Here is a 13,608-nt window from a genome sequence, read left to right as displayed (position 1 = left end):
CCACTGTCTTTGTTGACAATGGCTAGAATTCCCTTGTATCATAGTTTTTGAACTCCAAGATGACAATCTCCCATTTTTTTTTTCTTAATGGGCAGGAGGAGGAGGGAAGCGCAGGACAAAAGAAAGTGCTTTAGTTAACTGGGGATTGTTTTACTGTATCTTTCCGTCAGACGTTCAGCTATCTTGTAAAATTTATTGTTCCTGCTTAGCAACTCCAGAAGCTAAAAAAGCAGCAAGATCAATACAAAACCTGGTCAGTAACTAGAACAACAAGGCGCGTAGCCCCTCCTCTATAACCACGCCCGGGAGGCGGGGCCGCGCTTGCGGCCCTCGGGACTTATAGGTCACCCGGAAGGCGCGCGGGGCCTTGGCGATGCACTGAGCCGGCCCTCGCCAGTACTCCGGGTGTCAGGCAGGCGCAGCGTCAGCCCGCCCGCAGTCTTGGAGCCTCCCTCTCGTGGCCGCTGCCGTGCGGCCTGCGTCGCCTCCCGTAGTTATCCGACCGACTATGGCCGCTCGTCTCCTGCGTGTCGCCTCCGCCGCCCTCGGCGACACAGCCGGCCGGTGGCTGCTCCTCGCCGGACCCCGCGCGGGAGCCGGCGGCCTCCGGGGGAGCCGGGGGCAGGGTGGGAGCGCCAGGCCGGGCCTGGGCGGCTGCGCAGCTGTGGCGACGCGGACGCTGAGCGTGTCGGCGCGCGCGCGGAGCAGGTGAGGCGCGGGGGAGCGTGGGCGTTGGGTCCCTGGCAGAACGGCCACGCTCCTTCCGCCCGCTTTCCGGTTCCGTCGGCTTCTCCTGGCGACGGCGTGCGGGCCACACGCCCGGCCCCGCCCGCCTCTTGCTCCGCCTTCTCCGTGTCCCCGGCTGGTCGCTCGGTGTGGTCGAGGCCTCCTTTTCTTACCGCTGCCAAGTTACCTTTCAGATCCACTGACGCCTGGCGGGGAATGGGGGCCTGGGACCCCCGATCTCCTTGTCCCAGTGCCTCCTGTGCCCTTAGGAAAACCGGGCACTTTGCTGCCGCTGGTTCTCCGTGCGGTTTGGCGAGGATCTAACCTTTGCTATGCCCGAAACCGCGCTGACCTTCGTAAGATCCACCCCGTTCGTGTCCTGGCCTGCAGTTTCTTATCGTGCCTTCCTCCTGCTAGGTCAGGACGTTCTTTCTCCAAGTCCGTGTCCATTTAGGATACACCCGCTCTGTCCCCGAGCTTCCTGTTTGCTCTCTTCTGGTTGCTGTCGGGGTAAAAGCCTCTGCGTTGGACTGGCAAGGCAGGGTTTTAAACTGGGCTTTGACACTTATTGTTCAGTTTGTCTAACGTCAGTGGAGGATAACAATCATGTCGGCCTCACAGGATTATTTGAAGAACAAATGAGAGCATACAGGTAATGCAGGGAGTCTTGTGTCTGGGCCGTAGCGAGGACTCAGTAGATTCCACCTGTTAGCATCAGCTGCCTCCTAGGCTCACAGCGTTGTGTTTTGTGTTGTGTCGAAAGAGGTGAGAGAAAATTTGCCCAAAATATGTGGCAGTCTTATATTCTTGGGCAGATTTGTTTCTCAAAGACAGAATCCCCTTAGATATAATAGAAATTTTTCTCATAATTTCAGAGTATAGCACTGTGTTGGCGCCTTATAGAATGCAGGTCTCGGAACAGCTCTTTGACTCCCTGCTGTTGTGTAGCAGCAAGAAGGAGCTGCAGGGAGAAAGGGTTGGATTTGTATTCCTCTCTAGTTTCTTCTTCATGAGGTTCCTGAGAATAGGGTGGAGGAGTTACTCATCTTTTCCCCTGTAATCCCATAATATAGTGGGTGCTCAATACATTTTTGTTGCATGAACTGCGAGGGAGATAATGGGGAAGGCAAGCAGGGGTTATTTGTCCCTGTTTCCGTTACACTTTCCTGTCTTTGACCATCCTCTGCCTGGATGCCTTGTTTTCTGCATTGTATGCTTTCTTGAAAATTTGTGTATAAATTGGGACATATGTTGAACATATTTGTGTAACTAGTATTTAAAGGAACATGATTGCTTTTGTAAATGGGAATTATATCCCCCAAAGTTACTGTTTGAATTGGTACATCAAGTTGTCTTAAAGGAAAGCACATCTGTCTGTTCCCTTATAAACCTGCTTTCCCCCTCATTGGCATGGTTTCCATTGGTGGCCTGTGCTTCTTGTCACAGACTTTGGAGCTACAACCTGGTTTTCTGACTATTATTATCTAAGACTTATGCTATCCAATATGGTCACTACTAACCACATGTAGTCATTTAAGTTTAAGATAATTAAAGTTAAATAAAATTAAAGAGTCATTTTCCCAGTTCCACTGGCCACATATCAAGTACTGGATAAACACGTGGCTAGTAGCTACTGTCTGGGACATCACAGCTATAGAACATCTCTGTTATTGCACAAAGTTTGGACAGAACAGTCTAGAAGCTGTAGTTCTGACTTTGAAGTTTAACATTTAGATAAGCTTTCAGTAATTGAGAGTCGAAAAACTCCTTTTACTCCAAAATACCCTCATATAGTACTTTATATTTTGTAGTGATTTAGGTTGCAAAGGGCTTTCACATGTATTATTTCCCTTGACTCTTAAGAAAATCCTCTGAGATAGGTGAGGTAGATAAACGAGAATAAAAATTTATATTAGGACTAGAACTCACATAGTTTTTGTTTGTTTTTTGAGCATCATTAGACTTGATAATTCTTTAGCCCATAAGGTCATTTGGAAGAGTTAAGGTGGCTATGGAAGTGGGGAGCCCTAGATGGGGCCCTTTTCTTGGACCAACTACCCCAGGCTACCCCACATAGTGAAAGGGTGGGCATCAGCAGCCGTAACTCCTCTCCCTATTAGAAGTCTGTTAAGAGCTTTACCACAGCAGCCCCTGGAGAGTTTTGTCAAATTATCTGCTGTGGTTGAGCAGAATAAATGGCGGTGCATACAGGGTAACAAGTGAAGAAAATAGTTGTTTGTGGTGCTGGCTAATTCACTGATGATGATAGAGGATTTAGAAGGATCCTAATTATTTCCCAGTGCATGAAATCTTATCCGTTTTGGGAACAGCTAGAAGCTTTTTGCTAGTTCTTAGAATTGGGGAAGAAAACTGTACAAAACCCACAAATACCACTTGTTAATAGTGAATGGATAAAGTTACCTGGATAAAGTACATGTGTATAATGCTTTAAGGAACAAAATGTTTCCACAAACTTTCCTTTAATTCTCTCAGCAGCTTGGTAAAGTCACTGTTGCTGCTATTTTGCCCATGGTCACCTAATGAGTATACGTATGTCAGAACCAGGGCTAGAATCTATGTCTTCTGACTCTTACATCTTATATTCCATACTTTCTCAGCTGCAAAATTACTTTTTCTCTCTCATTTCTGCTTCCTCTCCTGTTCTTTGATAAACCTATTATTACTCTTACTCTGCAGTTTTTTTCTGGGGCTGTACACCTTTTTTAATATGTAGCAGCAGTTCAGGCTCCTTAACAACAAAAGGACCGGAGCTTTAAATAGAAGTTATCAATCAGTGTTTGTTGAGCTCTACAGTATGTTAGGAATTTTGCATATGTTGTCAAAACTATGAGATAAATGTTACCCTGATTTTACAGAAGAGGAGTCTGACGTCAGAGTTGCAATTCCTTGGCTGTAGCTCAGCTCTGGAGTGCTGCAGAAGAGCAGCAGTGCCCAAACCTCCGGCCTTCAGTAGTGTGTATAAATGATGGAATTCTTTCTGCTGTACTTCTTGTACCTTAGGCTACCAGGCATTTTTTGATGTCAAATCTCTAGGCTTCTGCAGGGCTCAGACCCATATTTCCATCAGGCTTCTGGACATTTGCATCTGTTTATTATTAAATCAAACAGGTCTAAAGTTGAACTCATTTCCAATCTTCCCCAAAGCTCCTTCTCCTCCTAAGTTAACCTTAAGTTAAACTGTACTCCCTCATTGTCCGAGCTAGAAATTTCAACATTATTTCTTCCCTCTCCAAAACCTTTTAATTCTGCCTCCTGAATATCTCTCAGATCAGTGTCTCCTACATCCTTGCTTTGTTTATGCCCTTTCAATAACCTCCAGTGTGGTCTCCCTGCCTCCAGAGTATCTTCATTCCTAGTCATTTTTCTTCGAAAAAATAGCAGTTGCCTAGTTGAAAATCACGAATGTTTGGGAATACTTACTTTAAAGCATTTTTTGCTATGAAAAGAAGTCGGAGAGCTCATGCCCATTTAAGGGACATTCTCTCTTTGTTTCTGCTTCTCTTTCTCTCTCATTTTTCCCCCTTTGTCTTTCTCTCTAATTCCCTTTGCCCTACTTCTTCAGGGAGGAAGCGGTAGAAAATCCGCAATTTAGTCGTTGGGCACAGAGTGGATATTCTCTCTGCTTGGCCTTGTGTTCTTGACACTGATCCACTGGGCCTTTGCTTGCTCCCCTTTCTGTCATCACACACACACACACACACACACACACACACACACACACACACTTCTGATCAAAATTTTTAATTACTAGGATCATCTTTTTTCAGCATTGAGTTATCAAGGATGACATTATCTGATAAGGCCTCAGCTGCCTTGTTTGGGAAATGAGATGATGGACTTGGTAATTTGCAAGATATTTATAGCTCTGAAATTATGTAATTCTAGGTTTTACTTACACTAAACAACGTTTTCTTTGATGGACTATTACCATCTATCGGCAGTAGTGAAAATTACAACTAATTCGTTTAAGCTGAAGTACCTCTTTTCAATTGTGAGGTAAAAATTTAAATGACCAGTAGTGGAGGATAAGTATCTAGTTGATAATATGATTTCTTTTCCCAAAGTTTGGACTGATGTTTGTGAGAAGGGTAAGAAATTTAAGTTAGTTAGCTGTAGTTACCCTATAGTAGTTAGCTGATAGATACCCTATAGTAATGAAACATGTAAGGAGGTATATTTATTTTCCCACATATTCAAGCAAAGAAAACCTTTTTTCTAGTCCCTTTGCTTTTCAAGTACACTATATAGACCAAAATGAGATGTTCAAATACTCAGAAAACTATCAAACTGCTGGCTCTCAGTGACTGTACTTATCAGATATTTGCATAACAATTGCCTTATCAATAGCAGAATGATTTGATTTTAAAGCTCTCCACAACCGTCACCTAATCTTTTAGGGACACATTCATAGAGACATTGTTTTTCAGAGAGCTATGTGAGAGCAAAGCAAACTTCATGAGTGATAATGATTGCTAAGCATTTCATGTAACTGTGACCTGACAGTGACCACTGGGGAGACACATACTACATACAGGTGGCCTTGATAGTGACGTACTTGCTATTTCCTTTAAGGTGGCAGAGCTTCCCTCCTGGTAGGTGGGTAGATAGATATGCCTCTGATTTGTGGTGTCTCCTTCCCAAATAAACTTGGGAAAGAAAAGAAAATACTGTAAAGGAGGATATTTGCACGCACACAGACACACACACACCTATTTTTTTGACGTTACAGGTTCTTAGAACAATTATTTTAAAGTATCTTTTGAAATTACTAAAAATAATAAAGGACTGCTTCCTTTTCCAGCTCAGAAGATAAAATAACAGTCCACTTTATAAACCGTGATGGTGAAACATTAACAAGCAAAGGAAAAGTTGGTGACACTCTACTAGATGTTGTGGTTGAAAATAATCTAGATATTGATGGTTTTGGTGAGTATGGAACATTCTTTAAAATTTATAAGTGAAACTATTGAATAGGTTTCAGCTTTGTTTTTTCGAAGAATTTTAACTAGAGTATGCTAAGTGAAATATTAAAATTCAGGATGTGTTAGTGTTATATTCTCACCTATAAAGAATAAGTGACACCATGTTTCTCTTCTTTGAACATTTAATTAGCTCTGTGCCCCAAAGTCTGTTGCTTCATTACCTTATTGATTATGTGTGCAATGCAAAGCTGGGAGTAGGAAGTGGAATTGAAAAATACCAGGTTGAGATAATAAATGTCATATCACGTGGGTAGTTAAACCATTTTAAGTTAGTCTTTTTTTTTAAACTTTTTATTTTGAAATAATCTTAGACTTATAGAAAAGTTGCAAAAATAGTACAGAGAGTTTCTATATAATCTTCACTCAGCTTCCCTACTGTTAACAATTTATATGACCATAATACAATAATCAAAATGCAGAAATTAACATTGGTTCAATAACTAAAAAACTACAGATTTATAGAATTTTGCTAGCTTTTCCACTAATGTCTCTGTTTTGGGATTCAATCCAGGATCCCACATTCCATTTAGTTATCAGATCTCCTTAGTCTCCTTCAGTCTGACATTTCCTCAGTCTTGTTTTTCATGACCTTGATACTTTTGAAACGTACTGGTAAGTATTTTGTAAAATGTTCCTCAATTTGGGTTTGACTGGTGTTTTCTTTTTTTTAATTTAATTTTTTAAAAATTATTTTATTTATTTATTTATGTATGTCTGCGCCATGTGGCTTATGGGATCTTAGTTCCCAACGGGGTATTGAACCTGGGCCCTTGGCAGTGAAAGCATCGAGTCCTAACCACTGGACTGCCAGGGAATTCCCAGACTGGTGTTTTCTTAATTACATTGAGCTTATGCATTCTTTTTATTTTAAGTGAGTTTTATTTTACTTACTACTTTTTTATTTTATTTTATTTTTATTGAGATATAATTGACATGTTAGTTCCAGGTATACAACATAGTGGTTTGATATTTGTATACACTGTGAAGTGATCACCTGAACAGTAAGTCTAGTTAGCATTCATCACCATACATAGTCTTGAACGTCAGCTCACCTTCCTAGAAAGGGTAATTAATCTATCTCTTACTAGAGAAGGAAGTGTTTTGTTTAGAAAGTTTTCATTTCTAGGCTTTTGACCATATTCCTTAACCACTCACACAAAGCCCGTGTCCTGGAAGCTGCCATCTTAGAGCTCAGGTGTACCCTGTATATCACTTGTCAGTTTTGCTCGAGCATTCTCTCTATCTAGAATGGTGGTTCTTTAAGAGGGTTCCATCAGTGTCACTTGGGAAATGCACATTCTCAGGCCCCACTCCAGATCTACTGATTCAGAAAGTCTGGGGTGTGGCCCAGAAATGTGTGTTTTAACAAGCCCTCCATGTGATTTGGTTGCATGTTAAAGTTTGAGAACCACTGGTCTGCAGTCAGGTCCAAGGAGCATATCTGACTATTCTTCTTTCAAGGCACTGTTCACGTTGCACTTTTAAGAACACTTTTCAGATCAGAATTATTTCTTCTCCTCCATTTTCCCATGATATATTAAATATACTTCTCTATGTTAATATTCATCTCAGTTTTCCTTTTTAGAGGGAATATCCCTTTCCTTTATTAGAGTTTGTGCTTTTGGAAGACTGTTATCACTCAGGTAACCAGAGTTGACAGTCAATAATATTTACTGAATTTCTGAATCTAATGTCAGTTTCAGGGATAACTGTAAAAACTACCGTTTGAGTGGATACTACATCCCAGCATATGTTATCTATTATTGTAACTACTCTAAGAGGTAGATTTTTTTTAAACTTCCATTTTATAGATGAAGAAACTAAAGTTCAGAGAAATTTATATTCCCTGGGTCATACAGGTAGCAAGTGAGAAGGTTAAGATTCAAACCTAAGTCTCTGTAACTCCTAAACCTCTGCTTTTTCCTTTATGCCTTTTTCTCTAAGAAGCATCTTTCCTTTGTGAACATTTGTTACAGAAATTAGGTGATGAAATAGTTGATATAGTTCTAGTTTTAAGGAATTTTTTACTCTAATGCAGTGGTTCTTGGCTAGGACTAAGTTTCAGAATTCTGCAGAACTTTTAAAAATGTTACATCCTTGATGGTAAGGGAGAAAGGGAAGTTGTGCATGTATCCTTTTAAAAAGCTCCATGTGGTTCAGATCCATACCATGGTTAAGAACAACTAATTTATGGAAAAGAACCCATTGATAATTTTTATATATATTCTATAAAATTTATATATAATTGATCTCCCTCATGAGTTCATATTCAGCAACACTTTTGACTAAGCTGGGTTTCTCTGAATTATTCTCTCACAAATGAAAAGTAGTACATTGCACAGTAATTGAGAATAGACTCTGGAATCAGACAAATTGTGGTTCATAAACCAACATTGTCACTTACTAGCCATGAGACCTGGAGCAAGCTACTTTACGTTTGTATTCCTCAGTTTCCTCTTCTGTAAAATAGGATTGTAATAGTTCTAACCTCATAAGGTTGTTAAAGATTAAATAGGATATTGGAAGTGAAGTGTTTAGCATAGTGGCTATGTTGGTAAGAACAGTAGGATTTGTGGCATTTTAACTTGCCCTATTCGCCTTCTCCTCTCCCCAGTTCAACAGTAGCCTTAAAAACCATCAGCCTTGTGGCCACTGGAGGGGCAAACTGGTTTGAGTTCCTCAGAAGGTCCCATCTCCAGAACATTGTCACTTGTCTTGCAGCTTCTCAGAAAAGCTCCGTTCCAGGGAGTTAGTTGTTATTTGACCTGCCTCAGAGATTGCTCTGTGGGGAGGCTCTGTCCCTAGGACTTCCGTCTAAAATAATTACCTGCAGTTGTTGAACACTGTGCTGCCTGAGGCTGTGATGCCACTTAGAGCAAACAAGAGCCTGGCCAAAAATCTAAAAGGAAGATCTGGGGAACGAGATGTCTGTAGTGGGCTTTGAAGTGCTTCAGGGATCTAGAAGGCCACACACAAATGCAGGACTGTGTCTGTGCCCAGGAAAGACCCGACAGGGCCCCAGTCTCTCATCTCTGGCTGACTTTGAGGTCCCATGCAGGTGAAGGCCAAGACAGACATGTAGACTGCTTGAACGCTGAAGGTGAGCCTAGTCACGCACCAAGCTCCTCAGCAAAGGGTAGAAGCCATATTGGTTCAGAGCACTGACGGAAACCTCCATCCAGTCATCTAGCTGACCACTAAGCTCACTGAGTGGAGACATTGGTGGTTACATGCTACAGGGAATACAGACCTCAGAGTTAGTCTGGGAAAGTCACTAGAGAAACAAATGGCAGCAGCAACAATAACCAAAAAGCCAGCCACAACGACAAACCCAGGGGAGACAGTGGTGATCTGACTTCCAGAGTTACCATATTATATTGCTTAGAATGTCCACTTGGCAATAAAAAAAATTCAAGACACCCAAAGAAACAGGAAAGTATGGTCCATACTCAGAAAAAAAAAAAGCAGTCAATAGAGACTGTCCCCAAGGAGGCCCAGGTATTAGACTTACTAGACAAAGATGTTAAATAAGCTGTTATAAAAGTTCAGAGAGCTTAAGGAAACTATGTGGAGATATTCTTGGGCCTTTGCACATGTGGGTGTGGACCCTGTTACCACTCTGTATGAGGGTATATAAAAGAAATAGTGAACTTTGTTCCTGCCCTTGAGAGCACTGATCTCTTGTGCTCTGGGCAGGCTAATGTGGAGGCTGTGAACCGGTAAATCTCTTTCTATAAATTTCTCCACAGATTCCATCTCAGCTTTAGGAAAGGACATGTATACTAGGCTGTTTACTGCAAAGATGTTTGTAACAGCAAAAGATTTGAAAGAAGCAAATGCCCATTAGTAGAGGACTGATATATATAGTCCTACAAGGGGATACTGTATGGCTGTGTTTAAAAAATCTCTGAAAGGAGTCTTAAAAACAAATATCAGTGATTACCTGTTGATAGGAGGGAGGCAGATGGGAGACTTTAAGTGCCATGGTGTATTTTATCCATCTCTTTCTTTGGACATTTAGGTGGCTTCCAATTTTCAACTATTGTAAATAACCTTAAGGTGAACATCCCCAGAAATACCTATGTTTATGTTCTATAATTTTCTTGCATTAAATTCCTGGGGATGGAATAACTTAGTAAAGTTTGTTTTATAAATTGTTTGCTCAAACTGATTGCCTGTTTTCAGATGAGGTATTGTTTATTTTCAGCTGTTAGGAAAGCCTCTTTAAATGTGCAAAAAAAAAATGAAAATTAATTTTAAACATTTATTTGAAAGGCTTTTAACTTCTATTTTACATGAAGCTACATTCAGTAGCTACATAAAGTATTTTACATTACTTTATTTATAGTAGATAATTTTCATAAGTTGCTTTCCATTTCTTTGAAATAAAAGTGTATTTTGAACTTAATACTTGAAAGTATATTTAAAATTTTTAAAAAGTATTTTTCTTTAATTTTTAAAAGGTATATATTGTAGTACACTGTTTTTCAAACTGCAGGTTGCAACCATTTGTGGGTCATATAATCAACTTAATAGCTTCCAACTAGAATTTAAAGTAATTAAAAAGAACATGTAAAAACACACCATCTTTTGTATTATTCCATGAAATGCTTGTTTAGCTATTTTACAAAGTATATGTGTACTAGGTTGTGATGTAAAATACAACTCAAAATTAAAACATTCTTTTTGGAAGCCATTGGTTAGAATGATTAAGAACGGAGTCTTCCTGCCTGGATTTGTTCCCCAGCTTTGTCACTTTGCCAGCTTTGTGACCTTGGGTTAGGTCTCTAACCCCTTCATACCTTGTCTCCTTAAGGGTAAAATGGGAATAATGTTAGTATCTACCTCGTAAGGTTGCTGTAAAGATCCAATGAGTTTATCTAAGCAAGGCTAAATAGATGTTAGCTATTTTTGTTAACATAGTTATTACTACAGGCTCATTGTTCATTATAACAAAATTTAAAAGTACATTAAAAAAATCAGAACTTCCTATAGTTTTTATTTTTCTTTTGGAGGGGAGATTTTTTTTTGAATTTTATTTTATTTATCTTTTTATACAGAGGGTTATTAGTTATCAATTTTATACATAATAGTGTATATATGTCAATCCCAATCTCCCAATTCATCACACCACCACACCCATCCCCCACCGCTTTCCCCCCTTGGTGTCCATACATTTGTTCTCTACATCTGTGTCTTAATTTCTGCCCTACAAACCAGTTCATCTGTACCATTTTTCTAGGTTCCACATATATGTGTTAATATACGATATTTTTCTCTTTCTGACTTCACTCTGTATGACAGTCTCTAGATTCATCCACGTCTGTACAAATGACCCAATTTCCTTCCTTTTTATGGCTGAGTAATATTCCATTGTATAATGTAACACATCTTTATCCATTCATCTCTCGATGGGCATTTAGGTTGCTTCCATGACCTGGCTATTGTAAATACTGCTGCAGTGAACATTGGGGTGCATGTGTCTTTTTGAATTATGGTTTTCTCTGGGTATATGCCCGGTAGTAGGATTGCTGGGTCATATGATAGTTCTATTTTTAGTTTTTTAAGGAACCTCCATACTGTTCTCCATAGTGGCTGTATCAATTTACATTCCCACCAACAGTGCAGGAGGGTTCCCTTTTCTCCACACCCTCTCCAGCATTTGTTGTTTGTAGATTTTCTGATGATGCCCATTCTAACTGGTGTGAGGTGATACCTCATTGTAGTTTTGATTTGCATTTCCCTAATGATTTGTGATGTTGAGCAGCTTTTCATGTGCTTCTTGGCCATCTGTATGTCTTCTTTGGAGAAATGTCTGCTTAGGTCTTCTGCCCATTTTTTGATTGGGTTGTTTGTTTTTTTAATATTGAGCTTCATGAGCTGCTTATATATTTTGGAGATTAATCCTTTGTCCGTTGAAATGTTTGCAAATATTTTCTCTCATTCTGAGGGTTGTCTTTTCGTCTTGTTTGTAGTTTCCTTTGCTTTGCAAAATTTTTAAGTTTCGTTAGGTCCCATTTGTTTATTTTTGTTTTTATTTCCATTACTCTAGGAGGTGGATCAAAAAGGATCTTGCTCTGATTTATGTCAAAGAGTGTTCTTCCTATGTTTTCCTCTGAGTTTTATAGTGTCCAGTGTTACATTTAGGTCTCTAATACATTTTGAGTTTATTTTTTGTGTATGGTGTTAGGGAGTGTTCTAATTTCATTCTTTTACATGTAGCTGTCCAGTTTTCCCAGCACCACTTATTGAAAAGACTGTCTTTTCTCCATTGTATATCCTTGCCTCCTTTGTCGTAGATTAGTTGACCATAGGTGCATGGGTTTATCTCTGGGCTTTCTATCCTGTTCCATTAATCTATATTTCTGTTTTTGTGCCAGTACCATATTGTCTTGATTACTGTAGCTTTGTAGTATAGTCTGAAGTCAGGGAGTCTGATTCCTCCAGCTCCATTTTTTTCCCTCTAGACTGCTTTGGCTACTCGGGTCTTTTGTGTCTCCATACATATTTTAAGGTTTTTTATTCTAGTTCTGTAAAAAATGTCATTGGTAATATGACAGGGATTGCATTGAATCTGTAGATTGCTTTGGGTAGTGTAGTCATTTTCACAGTATTGATTCTTCCAATCCAAGAACATGGTATATCTCTCCATCTGTTTGTATCATCTTTAATTTCTTTCATCAGTGTCTTATAGTTTTCTGCATACAAGTCTTTTGTCTCCCTAGGTATTTTATTCTTTGTGTTGCAATGGTAAATGGGAGTGTCTCCTTAATTTCTCTTTCAGATTTTTCATCATTAGTGTATAGAAATGCAAGAGATTTCTGTGCATTAATTTTGTATCCTGCAACTTTACCAAATTCATTGATTAGCTCTAGTAGTTTTCTGGTGGCATCTTTAAGAGAAATTCTCTATGTATAGTATCATGTAACTGCAAACAGTGACAGTTTTACTTCTTCTTTTCCAATTTGTATTCCTTTTATTTCTTTTTCTTCTCTGATTGCCATGGCTAGGACTTCCAAAACTATGTTGAATAATAGTGGTGAGAGTGGATATCCTTGTCTCCTTCCTGATCTTAGAGGAAATGCTTTCAGTTTTTCACCATTGAGAATGATGTTTGCTCTGGGTTTGTTGTATATGGCCTTTATTATGTTGAGGTAGGTTCCCTCTGTGCCCACTTTCTGGAGAGTTTTTATCATAAATGGGTGTTGAATTTTGTCAAAAGCTTTTTCTGCATCTATTGAGATGATCATATGGTTTTTCTTCTTCAGTTTGTTAATGTGTATCACATTGATTGATTTGCGTATATTGAAGAATCCTTGCATCCCTGGGATAAATCCCACTTGATCATGGTGTATGATCCTTTAAATGTGTTGTTGGTTTAGGTTTGCTACTATTTTGAGGATTTTTGCATCTGTAGTCATCAGTGATGTTGGTCTGTAATTTTCTTTTTTTGTAGTATCTTTGCCTGGTTTTGGGATCAGGGGGATGGTGGCCTCATAGAACGAGTTTGGGAGTGTTCCTTCCTCTGCAATTTTTTGGAAGAGTTTGAGAAGGATGGGTGTTAGCTCTTCTCTAAATGTTTGATAGAATTCACCTGTGAAGCCATCTGGCCCTGGGCTTTTGTATGTTGGAAGATTTTTAATCACAGTTTCAATTTCATTCCTTGTGACTGGTCTGTTCACATTTTCTATTTCTTCCTGGTTCAGTCATGGAAGTATATACCTTTCTAAGAATTTCTCCATTTCTTCCAGGTTGTCCATTTTATGGGCATAGCGTTGCTTGTAGTAGTCTCTTAGGATGCTTTGTATTTCGGAGGTGTCTGTTGTAACTTCTCCTTTTTCATTTCTAATTTTATTGATTTGAGTCCTCTCTTTTTCTT

At 39.5% G+C, this 13,608-nt stretch overlaps 1 protein-coding gene across 2 annotated transcripts in view; it reads left to right on the top strand.

Annotated features, from left to right (window-relative positions):
* The first annotated feature begins 329 nt into the window (after window positions 1-329).
* FDX1 (ferredoxin 1) overlaps window positions 330-13,608 on the top strand; it is a 34,650-nt gene continuing 21,371 nt past the window's right edge. The window contains exons 1-2 of one of the 2 annotated variants that reach the window (XM_024131329.3): window positions 330-708; window positions 5,549-5,673. In XM_024131329.3, the coding sequence (XP_023987097.1) occupies window positions 509-708; window positions 5,549-5,673 (325 nt within the window). In that variant the 5' untranslated portion in view covers window positions 330-508. Of the gene's footprint in view, window positions 709-770; window positions 1,379-5,548; window positions 5,674-13,608 lie in introns of those variants that run through there. The other variant, XM_028501389.2, reaches the window with a different exon arrangement.

The sequence above is a fragment of the Physeter macrocephalus genome, chromosome 16 (assembly GCF_002837175.3).
Source record: "Physeter macrocephalus isolate SW-GA chromosome 16, ASM283717v5, whole genome shotgun sequence".
Lineage (NCBI taxonomy): Eukaryota > Metazoa > Chordata > Mammalia > Artiodactyla > Physeteridae > Physeter > Physeter macrocephalus.
This window is presented reverse-complemented; position numbering and strand designations above follow the sequence as displayed.